The sequence below is a fragment of the Rissa tridactyla genome, chromosome 23, assembly GCF_028500815.1.
Source record: "Rissa tridactyla isolate bRisTri1 chromosome 23, bRisTri1.patW.cur.20221130, whole genome shotgun sequence".
NCBI classification, from domain to species: domain Eukaryota; kingdom Metazoa; phylum Chordata; class Aves; order Charadriiformes; family Laridae; genus Rissa; species Rissa tridactyla.
Window position 1 is genome coordinate 1,458,194 of NC_071488.1, and position 17,337 is coordinate 1,475,530.

The following is a 17,337-nucleotide window of genomic DNA, read 5'->3' on the forward strand; positions in this document are numbered from 1 at the left end:
CTGCTCAAAATTAATAAAATATTTTGATGTCTCAAATATTGAAAATCAGAACTTGAGCTTGGGAAGCGTGAATTCACTAATGCCTGCACTTCTGTACCTACAAACAAAAGTAATGCAGGGAAGTGCCCTAAATAGACTTTAAGACACACCACAGCATTCAGTCACTAACTGGAAATGCAATTTATAAAAAATCTTGTTAATTATAGAAAGATGGAGTCAAATTCACAGAGAGGAAAATAGATTAAGAGATTTAGTTAAGAGTCCTGACTCATGAGACTGTGGCAGGTTTAAGGGTGTTAATCCCTACAAGATTTCAATTGTATTTTGTCATTTTCATTTGTCAAATGATTTTTCCTACGTTGTTCCTTCATTTGATGTTTTTTGTGGCTCTTCTGTGGTAGAGTTTATGTCAGAACTAACATAAATACTTAAAAAGTGTGTATTAAAAAGAACTTCTGAAAAAGTTAAAGGAAAATGTTGATATTTTCTCTCAAGATTGGTGTTTCTACTTTCTCTTTAACTTTTACCAAGTGCATAGTTATTTTGTCTCCTATCACATCAGTAATAAGATTACATAGAAATAACACGTGTAATTCTAAATATATACAAATAGGGTATATTTATGTGTGTTTGTGTGTGTACAGAAAAAACCCATAATTTCTTGAGATGTGATCCACTTTTCCCTTTTTATTCTGACAATATCCTATGACCAACAATATTTATTTCAACAATAGAAATTTCATTTTTTTAAAATAATTAAGGGTATTTCATATATGTTTAAATATTTTTATTGTTTTTTTTATTTTTTTTTTGCATTATATACAAAATTTAAATCTGAACATTTTAAACAAGTGAAAAAATAGGCTGTACTAATTGAAAGACAAACCATTTCCAATTTCTTTGTTACTCTCAAAATAGGAAATTCTATACTATACGGTATCAACTGATAACTTCTCTTAAATTTTTAAAACACATTTATGCATAAACCTGAGCTACTTTTAAATAAAAAATGAATACCTTCAGATGTGGAATTTGCACTTCATGACCAGTTGAAGGAAACATTGATTTGCATTTCTAGACTGTTATATCAGATGAGAACATTTTCAGTTCAAGGAAATTAATATAACAATTTACATGGTGAACATGAAAAGCCTTTGCTAGTCGGTAATTTGTCCAAAATAATTCTCCAGAATCGCCCAGTGTGTTACTGCAGACCAGAATGGTGAATTTTCAACGCAGGTTTGATGGATGTTTTTGGCGGCTCACCTCGGGACTCACGGGCTTGTTTTCTTCAGATTTCTCTTTTGCAGTCTCCTCTGCCAGCCTCTTGAATAACCTGTTGAATAAGTGTCTAGGTTCTGCTTCATTTCTATGCTTCGCTTTTACCTGGATGCAAATTCACATGAACCTTACTTCTGCCGGGAATTGGTCGCACCTGGCATTTATGGGATGAGGCAAGAAACCCTACAGCGATCCCTTCCCTTGTGGTCTACCCACCAGGGAAATGTCAGCACCAAAGTCCATAATTCTGCCTCCTACACGCAGATCAGGGTTTGCTGGAGAGCTGAAGCTCCTGCGGACTGGGAGGAGAAACGTTTCCTCTTGGAAATCACTTCCAAAACTCAGTCTTCCTGTGGCTCCAGATGGCTCCTGCCTGGGAACCGTCCCAGTAGGTTCATGCCTTTGTCATCAAGCTGACAGTCACTTTTACTTTAAGCAACTCTTCTCCCGCCCTGTCAGGTGCCTTCCTGTTAATTACGGGGAAGAAGAGGCTTCCTCTTGAAGCCTCGCCTTATCTGGTATGTGCATACTTCTCGTCTTCCTTTGTAAAACAGTTTTTCCTGATGACGAGGGCTGGCAGACGCTTGCAGGACGCGTGCCCAAAAGCCAGCCCCACCAGGGCAGCAATGGGAAGGACTAAGCTCAGGGCTCACACATAGAAATCAACTGCACAAAGTAATCTCCGGTGGAGAAACAGCAATATTTATACTTTGAGACACATGTGGTGTCTCTCACCTCTCACAAGAGGTGAACGTGAGCTCCTGTGTGTTCTTGTATCAGGTAACTATTTCAGAGCTGTGGAAAATTTAGGGAGTTTGGCATTTGGTGTCGCAGTGCATTTTGAATCCTCAAATGTGGCATAACTCAGGCTGGAATGCAGTCAGCAAGCACTGATTTAATTTTCTTAAATCTTCACATTTCTAAGCTAATATTTGGGAAATAAGCAGTGTTTTGGCGTGTTTGGTGACAGAGGGGCAGAGTTAAGACATGGCAGATGTGAGTTTTCAGGATTGGCTTGGAGGAGACAGAAAATGTAGTGTTCAATACATTCTCAGTCACCTCAGACTCCACAGGTTGCTTAGAACTGTAGATCTGAAAAGCTAGTGCCTCCTTTTTTTTTTGCTATGTGTCAGATAAATAATTCATAAAATCAAATATAAAAGAAAAATCCCATAAAAATATAACAGAAAGCAGTACTGCGATGCAAGATCTTTTAATGAGAGTAAGAGCACTGTACACAGCAGTTACAGCTTGTAGTAATACAGAATAGGAATATCCAGAGGTTCATTCAGTCTTTAAGCAAGGAGTTACTGCATTTCACAGCAGATGCTTTTGGGACTGTGGTGGTGTTTGGTGAAGAGCAGAGCTGTCAGCGTAACATACGGTGAGATGAGGCGTCTGCTTCGTCTGCATCTCCTGTTGCAAAACTACACATCGAAATACACAGTAGATCCACCAACAAAGGCTATGAAGGAAGAGTTGACCCTAAAAGCAAGTTATTTGAAATAGCTGTAGACATTGAAGAGAGATGCTAAGCACTCAGGATCATTCCTGAACCACTGCTCTTGTGGGAGCTTAGCAAAAGTAAAATTCATACAGGAGCCATAAATCACTATTTTGCCTTTCGTTTCCTATCTGGTCGTTACATGGGTGGATTTAGCAGGGGTAGCAGGGGTAGCAGCTCCCATAGCTGTATCTACGGCTGTAACAAGAAGAGTAGGGGTAGCAGTAGCGGGAGCTGTAGGAGGGGTAGCAGTCACGGTAACCGCACTGACTCCCGTAGCTGCGGTAGCCGCAGGGGCTTCCACAGTCGTAGGTCCGGTAGCTGTACACGGTCCCATAGTTGCAGGGAGAATAGCAGGAATCCTCACACTGGTTCTGGTAGTAGAAAGTCATCTTGGAGTGATGGAGGGAGGCAAGTCTGAAACACAACAGAAGAGAAGATAAGGTCTGCCCCAGAGACCAAGTGACAGCTCGCTGCTTCTAGCAAACCCTGAGTGAGCATGGGAGAGAGGGAGAGGGGAGAAGGGTGAATATGGGAACCTCTCATTAGGAAAGGCTGAGAGCCCTGGGGCTGTTCAGCCCGGAGAAGAGAAGACTGAAAGGGGATCTCATCAATGCTCATTAATATCTAAGGGGCAGGTGGCAAGAGGATGGGGCCAAGCTCTTGTCAGCAGTGCCTGGGGATGGGACAAAGGGCAATGGGCACAAACTGGAACACGGGAAATTCCGTCTGAACATGAGGAAAAACTTCTTTCCTTTGAGGGTGCCAGAGCACTGGAACAGGCTGCCCAGAGAGGCTGTGGAGTCTCCTTCTCTGGAGGTATTCCAAACCTGCCTGGATGTGATGCTGCTCTGGGTGACCCTGCTTTGGCAACGGGTTGGAGGAGACGATCTCCAGAGGTCTCTTCCAACCTCTGCCAGTCTGTGATTCTGTGAACCAACCCAACATCTCACAGAATCTCCATTCAAGGCTATACCCTGGCTCCTTCTTGCCCAGCTCATTCCTTTCTTTTCCCCTCCCTTTTTTTTTCTACATAAAAATATTTTATGCTGCTTTTCTTGTTCCCATTGCTTAGAATTGGCAGTCTGGGTTCAGATGGTGTTTTAGAGAGGATATTGTTAGGATTAGGTTGTCTGTATCAGTGTCCAATGTTTCTCTAGAAACTGTAAGTGAACAGACACTAGTTCAGGAATGAATTCTGCCAGTTTTTGCTGTCGAGAGAAGACACCACAGAAGATATCCTCCCCTTGTGCAAGTCAGCAGGGCTCTGCTGAAAAAAGCAGCTTGTTTGCTTGGACCTGTGTCCGTGCCTTAATTGCCAGTTGAATATATACTTGCTTTTTGTTCAAAATAATTGAAAAAAAATTAATGCATTGTCGGCTTCAAAATAAAGAATCCTGAAATGCTTCAGTATATCATAAAATAAGGTAATTTCTCATAGTGCATGGCTAGATGAGACAGTTTCCTAAGTGTATGTAGGCATCTTAATATCCCATTTTTAACAAAAAAGAAATGTACTTGCATGGCCGTGAAAACACAGCCTTTGCTTTTAAAGTATAACTGCCATCTGGATAGCAATATCTCAAAAACGCAGCATCTACACAGCAATAAAGACATTGTAATAAGTCTGACTTACCAAGTTCGGTGAGAACGTAAGTCTGGAGATGCGAGTAGAGAGCCTTGAATTTCTCTCCCTTTTATATATTTATCTGACCAAGCCTACTGTGCTTTAAACTTGTATTCATCACAAAACAAATTCACTTATGCACGTCATTCCTTCAGTTGATGTAATTGTTTTTCATGGTTTGTGATTATTAGTCAGTTCTTGGCTTCCAAAAGCATGACACTGCATTGCAATTTTCTTTCATGTTTGGACTTCCTGGGTCAATTATATTTGTAGAATTAGTGTGGTGAAATCTGAGTTATAACAGGAAAGGGAAGGAAGGATATTGAGAGCAGAATTGATTGACATTCACAATCCCATTTCTGGAGCAATGGACAAATTCGGTATATGAAGCCTGCAATGACTCATGATTGGTTTGAGGAAGAAAGAATTTCAGATTTTTTACAGAAATATTAATCTTTAGAAAGCACTTCTTGTTTCTTTTTATTTCAAAATTGCATTTTTAGGTCAAAATATTTGTTTTATTTCTATTTATCATTTTGTTCGTATTGTTTCCAGCTCAAAAGCAGAAGTAAAAGAAAGGTGTTTGGGTTAGAGGATGAGACTGGTCTGTACCTTGCTGCACTCAAATATGCATGGACATGTCAATTGTATACTGTGGCCTGCCACAGGAAAGTCATTCTGTAGAAAATCCAATTTATTTGCTTGCTAAGCTCTATCAATTACTTTTACCAAACTTCAACAGCAACCTCCTAAGTCTACATAGAAGGAAACTGGGGTCCTTTTTTTGGTGTAAGAACAGTGGAATTATTTTTGAAGAGGTCAGTGACAAGACTTTAGGAGAACCATAAAGCAGGTAGCAATCAATAATAAATCTAAAAGCTTTCAAGCAGAAATAACGATATTTGCAATTTCCAGGCTTTGAACCATAGGTGAAATAAACTTACAAACTCAGTCTTCTGGAGAACCAGCCCAAGCGCCGCCAATTTAATTGGATCCAAAACCATCTGCTCAGTGATTGTTTATACGTAGATCAGAAAATGACTCACTCAGGGGTTCATTACAAGGAGCAAGATAAAACAACCAGGAACATGTCTCTGTAATAACTGTAGTTTTCCTGAGAAGTCCCTCAAATGCTAAATATGGTTCAACGTGACATCTTCTCAATGTTGTTGAGGTGTTTAACTTAATAATGACGGTGAATAATGCAGAGCCCTGTGAATGTGACCTGGTAAGCAGCAACATCCCAGTCTTCCCTGGTGACCTTCAGCTCAAAACGCTGTTTACTCGCAGCTAAAGGAAGGATAATAATAGGCACGTCAGATGTTCCGTGCCTTTCTCTAAATTTTTGAATATCAAAGCCTTCATTAATACTTATTAAAGATTTAAATGTACAAAGAGATTTATTATTTAAATATTAATACTACGTTACTGGAAACCGCCCTAGTGTTATGTAACACAGTTTCTAAAAACGTATATCGGGTTATCCTGTTTCTATGCTTTATTAAGGTTGTAATTTATAGCTTCAGAATTGTGTGTCTGGAAGTTTTTTTCTCTGAAAATATGTCATATACATACCATTTTAATGCTTATAGGCCAATTTTCTAGCTGAATCAATCAGCACAGCAATATCCTATTGCATGACGGCATCAAATCAAAGAAATGGTCTTTCCCCCTTTGCTGGTCACAGGAAATGTTGGAAGGGATTGGTAAGAACGTGGTGTTTCACGTGTCATTGAAGTTATGAAATACATGAAAAGGAGAGGCTACCCCTTCCACAAATATTTCAGAAAAAAGAGGTACAACAAAGTACACGGATAGCGAGGCTGGTCTTCCAAAAGCGGCGTATTTGGTAATTTGTACGTCTTTGTATATTCTGTCAATTTGTTGCTCTACTGAAGTGGTGAATTCAGCACAATGATACCAAGGCTTAATTGCCCTATATAGTTTTGAGATGAAAGAAACCTGGAGGGTGTAGCCTGCATGTCACAGTGCCGGACCAATAATCAGAAACCCCGGGAAGAACCGGTATCTCAATGAGAAGGAGTCATGAAGGAAGCAGAATGTGTTCGGTAATTGGAGCTGACCCGGGGTGCAGACGTGTCTTTCACGCGCTGGGCGGGACCAGGCGCTCTATAAAAACCCATGCCGCCGAGAATAATGCATTCACTTCTCCTGCCTTATCCTCCTTGCAGAAGTGGGTAAGTCGGAATAGATTTAGAAAACCTAGTGAATAATGAAGAGGTTTATTTGACATTGATTCCCCTCTCTTTCCCCCTGCTCCCAGTTTCTAATCTAGATTAATGCATTGGGAACTAAGGTTGTGATTTGATGAGAATTATTTATGTGTAAGGTATTCTCTCCTCCTTGGATTTTCATTAATATTTGTGTGTTTGAAACTGTGTCAGTCCTGTGCGTATCCCTCTTTTCCCTTTAAGTCTTTGTCTTGGTATGGCTACGAAGGATTTTCCAGTTTATTTCCTGACAGCTCCCTTTTGACACAGGCATCACGGTTCACAATCCCATCTCCCATCATGATCCACAGCGGGTCTGTGCAAGAGAGATGAGAAAGGCGGGTCAGGACAGAGGATTAGGGGGAAGACCTGCCATTTAAAATCAGGATAGAACAATAGATGAGCACAGAGGGGGTCCAGCAGCGTGCCTGGGTTTGCTGGCTCTCCTTCCCTCCCTGCATGTTTGCAGCATTTATTTGAGATTTACTTGCTGTTGGGAGCATTGTCTTACAGGCTTTTTCTTCCCTGCGATGTTTTAGGCTTGCCTCCCTCCATCACTCCAAGATGACTTTCTACTACCAGAACCAGTGTGAGGATTCCTGCTATTCTCCCTGCAACTATGGGACCGTGTACAGCTACCGGACCTACGACTGTGGAAGCCCCTGCGGCTACCGCAGCTACGGGAGTCAGTGCGGTTACCGTGACTGCTACCCCTCCTACAGCTCCCGCTACTGCTACCCCTACTCTTCTTGTTACAGCCGTAGATACAGCTATGGGAGCTGCTACCCCTGCTACCCCTGCTAAATCCAGAAGGATTTAATGGGAAACAAGGACTGAGAATTAATTACCAAATTCACGGCTGCTCTTAAGGGGAGGGTTTGCAGGAGCACTGAGTCCGGGACTGCGACTGAAAGCTGTAGTATTTTGGAGAGCTCAGTGTTTCTGTGAACTTCTTCAATGGTTTTCCAAAATTTTTTGTCTTCCTTTTTGCCCACTGACTTCTTAACCCTACATGGATTTAGTGATGTAAAGCAAGCTGGGCTTAACATGGATAAACAACTTCATAATTCATTTATAGCTCTTCCCAGCTAACATTAACAAAATTTAAAGTGTGCCTGTACTAGCCTTCCTATGGATATATTTCTGACTTAACCGCTTTTGAAGCTATACCAAAGAAACAGTAAATCATCTGATTCTAATTGTTTCATTGAACTTAAAGCAAGTGGAAAAGTTTGAAATTGGAAATTGATAGTCAAATGCTGCAGCTGTAGCTGCAAAAATGTTACCAACGAAATTGGGAGTTTTTCTGCACATATAAATTAATCTCTGTACGCATTCTTTCTGCTTCTGCTTTCTGTATTATTTTAGATTGTGATTGTGAGCTTTATTCTTATTAAAACACTATAGCATCATTACATGTCCCTGTTTTTCTTTTTCTGACTTGGGTGTACACAGATTTTTGTCCCCTGCTTGATATGTTTTATGGAGACATATTGCATCCTGTAGCTGTTATGAATGTCAGCTGAACCTGAGCACAGCTTTTGCAAAGAAGTAACCCAGTAGTATCTCAGAAAATTAAGTCACCCATTTTGGAATTTCCTAGGAAGGATTTGGAAATATTCTTTTGAATTTGCCTCAGCATCACAGTGCGTGCGCAGACATTGGACGTAACAGCACCACATCTGAGTGCTTTGCAAATGCACAGACTGCCTGCGGGCAAACTCAATTTCACTGGGGAGTAAGCCAAGAAGTTGAGAGAAAAGTCCCCTTTTCTCAAGTGCCTTTTTGCTGGCAGTGTCTGGGATACTTTCTGGATTTAGAGACCCGACCTGATATAGAGCAGAAAATTGCACACTTTCCATTCACTTTATTAAGTGCTGGTAAGGAGAAGCGGTTGCAAATACTACTGCAAGGCTCCATTTGAATGACAATGAAATGGCATGAATTTCCCCATCTGCACAATCATACCGCGGTTATTAGGGTGAGATCCCTTGATGCAAGTCTGAAGTGACTCTATTATTCATGACTGAAGTACCTAACTGGCAGCAGCAATAACCTCTTAATAGTACGCTGCTGTAACACGGTCTGGGCATAAACCAGCCATTGAAGTGCTTTGAAAGCCCTATTAAATCCTTGAACCCTTATTGTGAATGTAATTGCTGCCCTTTGAAGAACACACGCAGCGGCGCCTTGAGAGCAGTCTCACAAGAGGAACAGAGCTTGATTGTGCTACAATACAAAATATGAATGCAAAACTCATCGAAAACCTTTGCAAGTGAAGTTGTGGTTTACACTTCCATCAACTTTGTGGATGGAGCTTTCTCATCGCTTCTGAGGAGCTTTATTCACTGGCCCAGGTTGCCCAGAGATGTGGTGGAGGCCCCATCCCTGGAGACATCCAAGGCCAGGCTGGATGAGGCTCTGAGCAACCTGATCCAGTTAAAGATGTCTCTGCTCACTGCAGAGGGGTTGGACTGGATGGCCTTTAGAGGTCCCTTCCAACCCAACTCATTCTGTGATTCTATGAAAGCACTCACCGACTCTGGTGCCTGACATGTTCCCTGTGGAAGCACAGCGTGAATTGCTGGTCAACATGTATCTTGACATTAAGGTCTATAAATTCAGCTGGAACTGGGCATATTTTCATTTTTTTCAGTAGCCAAATCTATTAAATAAAATCTTGAAAGTTATGAATAAGTTGGTAAAAATTGGAAAGGCTTAAGTGTCTCGGAGTGCACAAGTAAAAGACAATGTTAACTTAAAATAATTGCTAATATCTCAGTAGTTCTACAGACTGTTTATGGCTTTAGCTGCTTTAACAGGGGACCTACTTAAAAGAAAGAGTTAGAAATTCATGGAATGCCACACACATATATGTTTCTTCCACTCCAGGAAATCTTAAGATAAAACTAGAAAGAATTCCGCATTTCTGGGATGAGAAGGCAAAGTAACTAATGGTAGGGTCTGTCACGGGTGGTTGTACAGAGCCGCATTTGAATGGAAAATATGAAGGCTATAAAATCACATTCTGACTAACACATATATTGAAATGTCTGAACATGTACTTTTGAAGTGACTATTATTCAATAATGAAGCACCTAACAAGAGCAGTAAGCTTTTAATGGAGTAATAACACACTATAAATGTATAAAATAGGAGAGTCTGAGAAGTCCTTTGAACTACGTAGCGCTGAAAAATGTGAAGACGTTGGATACTTCTGGTTGAGAAAAGGACCACAAAGTAACAAATAAATTCACTGATACTTTTTCTTTCACAATCTGTTCCTTACACACGGGTTAATAGCTTATTTGTATCCGCTGTGTGCTACAACCCAAGGGTGTCTATCAAAAGCTGGTGAACCTCTCACAAACCATGTCTACCAACCCATATGCCACCTGATGTTTAACCATCTGGCTTAGGCTTCATTATCAACATAGCCCTGGCCAACATGGAAAATCAGAAGATCAAAATCACACAAACGAAGCAAAAGCTGAGTTATTGATGCAATGTGGATTCTTTAATTGGGATGGAAAATGCAACAGACAGTAATGTTGGGAAACAAAACAACACAGAAACAATTAATTGGAAACAGCAAAATCATAAGGCTGCAGCGAGGCACAACCCAGGGCCCCACGCCAGAGATTCCCCCTCCTATCGCAGGTTGGGGGTCTCAGAGTCGGGCAGAGCAGAGGAGTCTCATCCGAGGACAAGTACAGCTTCGTTGTACGGCAGATGGAGGGGAGCTTTTGGAGGCAGTGCCGGAAACACTAAAGTCGCCAGCTGGAGAACTGCAAGGTTACTCTGTGCAAACAAGCAAGGACCATCAAGTTCAAGTCGCTGCTTTGCCACAGCCTAAAGAAGGGCTGACAGCTTTGTTCTGCATCTGGTGGTGGAAGACAAGAGGTGCTGCCTGCGGGGACTGAGGGCAGATGCAGCGCTGAACTCCATGGATATCTGGGGCTTAGCAGGGCCCGCAGTTGCCACTGAGGTACCTGTGGCCACTGCGCCAGCCACCATATCCGCAGCTCCCAAAGCCTCCGTAGCCCCCAGAAAGCCCATAGCCTCCGTAGCCCCCAAAAAGGCCGTAGCCTCCGTAGCCCCCAGAAAGCCCATAGCCTCCATAGCCCCCATAGCCCCCAAGGCCTCCATAACCACCACGGCCTCCAAAAGTGCCGCCGTAGCCCCCTGCAACGCCAGGGGCTCCCGCTGAGCCAACAACGCTGTACTGCGGGAAGGAGCTGAGGATGGGCCCGGGGAAGGTGACCACCGAGGCCGGGGGCTGGATCACCACCGTGGAGTCGGGGCACTGGCGCACGCAGGGCTCGTTGGCGGTGTCAGCCAGTGGGGCCGGGGCGGACACCCCACAGGAAGGGATGCACAGGCTGGCGCAGGGCATCTTTCAGGCAGGCAAGGAGTCCTGGAAAAGACGCCAGGGATTAGGCAAGGGTGCGGGGAAGGGGCTGCATCAAGGGAGGCAGGGAGAGATCCCCAAGAGGCTTCCAGGAGCTGGACTTACCCTGTTGATCAGGAGAGTCAAGTGGAGGAAGGTGGATAGAGGGCTGTGAAGCCCTCAGCTCTTTTATACGTGTCCCAGACTGCCCGGGGCATCGGCCAAGGGGCGGTGGCTGGAACCCCAGCTAGTCATGAAATCCAGCAGACAAGCGTCATGGTACAGATTGTGATGCGAGAAAATTATATCCTTCTTCATTGGGAACACTGGTGTGCAAACGTGCCCTGTAGAAGAAAGAGGTGATGGGAGGGACAGACAGTGATACAACACTATATGAAAGAAAAATTTCTGCGGTAGCTGACCTGGCATCATTAGCAAACCCTAATCTATTCCTAATCCCCCCACACTTTACTTATGTTGAAGAGTCCTGAGCATCTTGCAGAAGTGCTTTCAATTCTGCGCACAGCCATCACACCTTTCATTAGCTCCCTTTTACAAGCCAGTAAACTGAGGCACCAGGAGGCTGGGCAGGCTCAGGATGTTTTCCACCATGTCCAATTGCCAGCAATGGCTACACATATCATGGTCTTGGGGTCCAAAGACGCTTCTTAATTCGCAAAATCTAACATTCTGCATGACATTGGTATGTTTAGGTCCTGCTTTCACTTGATGACATGCAAAGACAAGAGGAGATGGGTCCCATGCATGACAAAACCCCAAATGCACAGAGCACTGGTAGAGACGTGGTGGGCACAGCAGTGGGATAGCACATAGGAGACCTCTGAGAGTGGGGACGTATAAGGAGGAGCAGACGAACAGCAATGGGACCAGGTCACTGCTGGATCCTACGACCTCATGTCTCTGGGCATGGTCCTCCCTGAGTCCTCTGTGGAGATGCTTGATTACTCAGCTGGGCACTCAGGGCTGTGCTGGGACATTCTGGCCGAGCACCCACAGAGCACCAGACTGCACGTGGCCATGCTCCCCACAAGCACACTGGGCACTGCTGGCTATGAGCACATGGCTGGGCTTCTGCTGAGTCTGGCGTGGTTGGTCACAGCAATCTTCTGCAAGATGCCCAAAAATCCTTCTACGTCAGCAAAGTGAAGGATTATGGACAGATCAGGGTTAATTGGTGCCATGAGTTCAGCCACATCAGCGCCCTGACTTTCATGTAATGTTGTGTCATAGTCTGTCCCTCCCATCACCTCTTTCTTCTCCAGGGCACAATAGCAGGGCATTGTCCTCAATGAAGAGGGGTTTAATTGTCCCGCATCACAATCTGTGTCATGAAGCTTGTCCTCTGGATTTCGTGACTAGCTGGGGCTTCTGCCACCGCCCCTTGGCCGATGCCCCGGGCAGCCTGGGACATGTATAAAAGAGCTGAGGGCTTCACAGCCCTCTATCCACCTTCCCCCACTTGACTCTCCTGATCAACAGGGTAAGTCCAGCTCCTGGAAGCCTCCTGGGGATCTCTCCCTGCCTCCCTTCATGCAGCCCCCTTCCCCGCACCCTTGCCTAATCCCTGGCGTCTTTTCCAGGACTCCTTGCCTGCCTGAAAGATGTCCTGCGCCAGCCTGTGCATCCCTTCCTGTGGGGTGGCCGCCCCGGCCCCGCTGGCTGACACCGCCAACGAGCCCTGCGTGCGCCAGTGCCCCGACTCCACGGTGGTGATCCAGCCCCCGGCCTCGGTGGTCACCTTCCCCGGGCCCATCCTCAGCTCCTTCCCGCAGTACAGCGTTGTTGGCTCAGCGGGAGCCCCTGGCGTTGCAGGGGGCTACGGCGGCACTTTTGGAGGCCGTGGTGGTTATGGAGGCCTTGGGGGCTATGGGGGCTATGGAGGCTACGGGCTTTCTGGGGGCTACGGAGGCTACGGCCTTTCTGGGGGCTACGGAGGCTACGGGCTTTCTGGGGGCTACGGAGGCTTTGGGAGCTGCGGATATGGTGGCTGGCGCAGTGGCCACAGGTACCTCAGTGGCAACTGCGGGCCTTGCTAAGCTCCACACTGGGTCCGGCCACAGACGAAGGAGAGCTCCGTAAAAGCCCCTGGCATATCTCAACATGGCACTCAAGGGAAAAACATCCCTTTGGCATTGCTGGGCTCCAGAGCTCTGATGTCTCGCACCTGCTTGCTGCCCAGCTCTACCTTCCTCTTGCCCTGCTCGAGGATCCTTTCAAGAGTGGTTGCCCCCTTTATGGCAGAGACTCACTCTTGGTGCCTGCTCCTGCAGCATGGCTGATGCTCGGTTGAGCTCTGCCTAGTGCCACAAGACAGGGCAAGACCCTGGCCACGACTCGGCTCTTCTCCCAACTCCCTCCTCCCCTGCAACTCCAATAAAAGCTGTCTTGCGTCGCAATGTTGACTCATGGTATTTCTTGATCCTTCCTTCTTTTTCCTCACTTCCCCCAAACATCGGGGCATCTCAGTCTGGGCTGTTTGAATCTCCCAGGGTGGTGCCCTTGGAGCCTTTGGGCACTTTGCTCAGTGTGTTACAGGTGAAGATGATGGTCCCAGCGGGGTCTTGTAGAGCACATCCCACTGAGCTTCCTCTGGTCTCCCACCAGCAATGAACACAATACGCTCCCAAAGCCCACTTCAAACATGTGGAAGTGCCACAGGTGTCTTGCAGCAGCTCTTCCAAATCCTCTGCAGAACCAGCATGCCTGGCATCACCTCCTTTTATTGGCTTGTTAGTGGTCACATCTGTAAGTCCAGGGAAATGTAGAGACAACCACTGCATGTAGAGGACTGCTGTCACGTGCTGGCCATGCCCTTGTGTCTAGCTTGATTTGGAGGCCACTGGGAAGGGGCGGGAGAGACACAACCAAGTTTCCTCTTAGAGACATGAAATGGCCATGGGTATCCAGTGACATGAAGGACTAAGCTCTTTGAGCAGGAGGTTGGACTGCCCACCCTCCTGAGGTCCCTCCCTTCCCCAAGTATCTGCTGATCTTTTGATCCTGGCACTGCAAGGTGGTCTTGGGCAGAGACAGTTCCAGCCAGAGGCATCAGGAAGGGCAGTGTGGCAGCATGTTGGTCACTGCTGGTGAGCTCAGGAAAAGATGGGTCATCCATCCCCATATCTACCCAGCTTCCCCTGCAATGACTCTCGGCCATCTGCTGTCTCCTGGCTCATGTGATGTCCCCTATGTATCCTCTGATGGCACGGTGCTGGAATGGCATTCTGGTGACCCTGTCACGGTCCTGTGGATTTTTGCTTTGGGGGATGTGGCGGTGTGGGCTACTTTTTTGTCTGGTGTGTGAAGAAGCAAAGCGCCAGTAAAATCTGGTCCAGAGCCCTGGTCTGTGGGAAGCTGTGCTGTCATTGCTGGGCAGAGGCGTGTCCTCAGGCTGCTGGTGGGAATTCTGGGAAGAGCTTCTGCTCAAGCAGTGTGGGAAGAGAGGACCAAAAGTGCTCCAGGGAGCAGTGGGAGATGGAGGAATAACAGGAAAAGGGCGTGAAGGATGCATGAATGTGGAGAGGATGGAGACAAGGCAGCTGGGGAGGTGCTGGGGGTTGCTCTCCATTTCCCTTAACGACCTGTGGCCTCCCAAATGACTCTGACCTGGACTTTTGCCCTTGGGGTGGCTCCATTGGTGTCCCAATCCCCACAGCCCTGGTGCAGCCGGGAGGAAAGACAGAGCAGGGAAAGAGAAAGAAGCTTTTGTAGAGGGAGATGAGAACTGTCCTGCTCTGGGTGAACCTCCGGCAGAGGGACGTTATGCCCAAGGGCAGGCAGGAGGAAGCCAGGCAGCTCTCGCACGTGCTCCTAACAAGGCCACGGGTGGGAGCTGGCTGGGACACTCCTGGGAGCCCGTGGTGTCACTTGGGGTATTGGGTATGGGGGAAGGACCAAATAAAATCAAAGCTCAACATTGCGATGCAAGACAGCTTTTATTGCAGTTCCAGGGGAGGAGAGAGTTGGGAGAAGAGCAGGGCCCGTGCCAAGGGCAGACACATCTCCTGCCAGTGGGCAGAACGACAGCGAGTAGCAGCCATGCTGCAGGAGCAGGTAGCCAGCAAGGGGCTGTGTCTTCACGGGGCAACAAGTCCCGGAGAGATGCTGAGGTGGGGCAGGAGGGAGGGAGAGTTGAGCCCCAAGCAGGCACCAGATGTCCACGTTCTGCAGATCAGCAATGCCAAAGGGATGTCCTTCCTTCAGGTGTCATGTCACGATGTGCCAGGGTATTTTCCAAAGCTCTCCCTTGACTTTGGCCAGACACGGCGTGGGGCTCAGCAGGGCCCGCAGTTGCCACTGAGGTACCTGTGGCCACGGCGCCAGCCACCATATCCGCAGCTCCCAAAGCCTCCGTAGCCCCCAGAAAGCCCATAGCCTCCGTAGCCCCCAGAAAGCCCATAGCCTCCATAGCCCCCATAGCCCCCAAGGCCTCCATAACCACCACGGCCTCCAAAAGTGCCGCCGTAGCCCCCTGCAACGCCAGGGGCTCCCGCTGAGCCAACAACGCTGTACTGCGGGAAGGAGCTGAGGATGGGCCCGGGGAAGGTGACCACCGAGGCCGGGGGCTGGATCACCACCGTGGAGTCGGGGCACTGGCGCACGCAGGGCTCGTTGGCGGTGTCAGCCAGCGGGGCCGGGGCGGCCACCCCACAGGAAGGGATGCACAGGCTGGCGCAGGACATCTTTCAGGCAGGCAAGGAGTCCTGGAAAAGACGCCAGGGATTAGGCAAGGGTGCAGGGAAGGGGCTGCATCAAGGGAGGCAGGGAGAGATCCCCAAGAGGCTTCCAGGAGCTGGACTTACCCTGTGGATCAGGAGAGTCAAGTGGAGGAAGGTGGATAGAGGGCCGTGAAGCCCTCAGCTCTTTTATACATGTCCCAGGCTGCCCGGGGCATCGGCCAAGGGGCGGTGGCAGAAGCCCCAGCTAATCGTGAAATCCAGAGGACAAGCTTCCTGACACTGATTTCATGTGATGCGAGAAAATTATATAGCTCTTTAATTGGGAAAATGGCATGCTAGTGTTCCCTGACGAAAGAACAGGCGATGGGAGTGACCATGATAGGCCATTACCTGTAAGACAAGATGCTGCTCTAGCACCCATAAATGTAAACGTTTCTCTAATCCCCATTTTGCCTACATTGAAGAGTCCTGGGCATCTTGCAGAAGTTTACTGTGTTCAACCACGTCACACCCAGCAGCAGCCCAGCCACGCGCCCAGAGTCAGTGGTGCCCAGCGTGCCTGTGGCTGCGGGGAGCGCGGCCACGTGCAGCCGGGTGCTCTGTGGGTGCTCGGCCAGCATCTCCTGGCACAGTCCTCAGTGCCCAGCTGAGTAATCCAGTCCCTCCGGAGATGGGTTGAGGAGGACCACACTCACAGATATGTGGCCAAGGAAGCTGAGAGTGTCCTAGTCCCACCCTTCCTGCCCTCCCGCACCCCTGTGCATGTCCCCCTTCACACGCCGCCTTGCCGTCTGATCTCACTGCTCCCTACCCACGTCTGTGTTGAGCCCCTGCATGTTTGGGTCTTCACCCCACGCAGCAAAGTGTGCCCCCCTTTCTTTGCATGGCTGTTAATCAGGGAACCCCAAACACACCCTGTCAAGCAAGGGCATGGAGATGGCCAAGGCTTAGGGATGCTTGTCACCTGTTGCCCTAAAAGGCCCCCAGCCCTCATGAGCACTGGGAGATGGTGGGCATTTAGGAGTCACTCGGAGCACGTGGAATGGCTTCTTCCTTTGCCCAACCTCCCAGTGCCTCAGTTTACCAGCTTGTAAAAGGGAGGTAATGACAGGCGTGATGGCTGTGCACAGGATTGCAACGCGCTTCTGCAAGATGCTCAGGACTCTTCGACATAAGTAAAGTGTGGGGGGATTAGGGACAGATCGGGGTTTATTGGTGATGCCAGGTCAGCTACAACAGCAATTTGTCTTTCATGTAATGATGTGTCAGTGAGGAGGCATATAATTTTCTCGCATCACATGAAATCAGTGTCAGGAAGCTTGTCCGCTGGATATCATGACTAGCTGGGGTTCCAGCCACCACCTCTTGTCCGACGCCCCGGGCAGTCTGGGACATGTATAAAAGAGCTGAGGGCTTCATAGCCCTCTATCCACCTTCCTCCGCTTGACTCTCCTGATCATCGTGGTAAGTCCAAGTCTTACCTGCATCTTTCCTTCCTCAGCAGTGGCTTTCTCAAGGCATCTTTCCTGTGTGTTCTACCACGCTTTCATAGTGCAGAGTTAGGACATGATGGGACTGTTTCAGAGCTATGGAAAGGATGGAAA

General features: G+C 47.3%; 5 protein-coding genes across 5 annotated transcripts; 2 read left to right on the plus strand and 3 right to left on the minus strand.

Annotated features, from left to right (window-relative positions):
• Positions 1-2,937: 2,937 nt before the first annotated feature.
• Positions 2,938-3,177, minus strand: LOC128901173 (keratin-associated protein 20-1-like). Its single transcript, XM_054183011.1, has one exon. The coding sequence runs from the start codon at positions 3,175-3,177 to the stop codon at positions 2,938-2,940; it is 240 nt and encodes a 79-aa protein (XP_054038986.1).
• Positions 3,178-7,207: 4,030 nt separating this feature from the next.
• Positions 7,208-7,447, plus strand: LOC128901174 (keratin-associated protein 20-1-like). Its single transcript, XM_054183012.1, has one exon. The coding sequence runs from the start codon at positions 7,208-7,210 to the stop codon at positions 7,445-7,447; it is 240 nt and encodes a 79-aa protein (XP_054038987.1).
• Positions 7,448-10,604: 3,157 nt separating this feature from the next.
• On the minus strand, positions 10,605-11,039 carry LOC128900939 (claw keratin-like). Its single transcript, XM_054182629.1, has one exon. It carries the CDS (start codon positions 11,037-11,039, stop codon positions 10,605-10,607), a length of 435 nt encoding a protein of 144 aa, XP_054038604.1.
• Positions 11,040-12,655: 1,616 nt separating this feature from the next.
• Positions 12,656-13,090, plus strand: LOC128900961 (claw keratin-like). The gene has a single exon (XM_054182664.1). The coding sequence runs from the start codon at positions 12,656-12,658 to the stop codon at positions 13,088-13,090; it is 435 nt and encodes a 144-aa protein (XP_054038639.1).
• A 2,238-nt stretch (positions 13,091-15,328) lies between these two features.
• LOC128900963 (claw keratin-like) lies at positions 15,329-15,736 on the minus strand. The gene has a single exon (XM_054182666.1). The coding sequence runs from the start codon at positions 15,734-15,736 to the stop codon at positions 15,329-15,331; it is 408 nt and encodes a 135-aa protein (XP_054038641.1).
• Between the last annotated feature and the right edge of the window lie 1,601 nt (positions 15,737-17,337).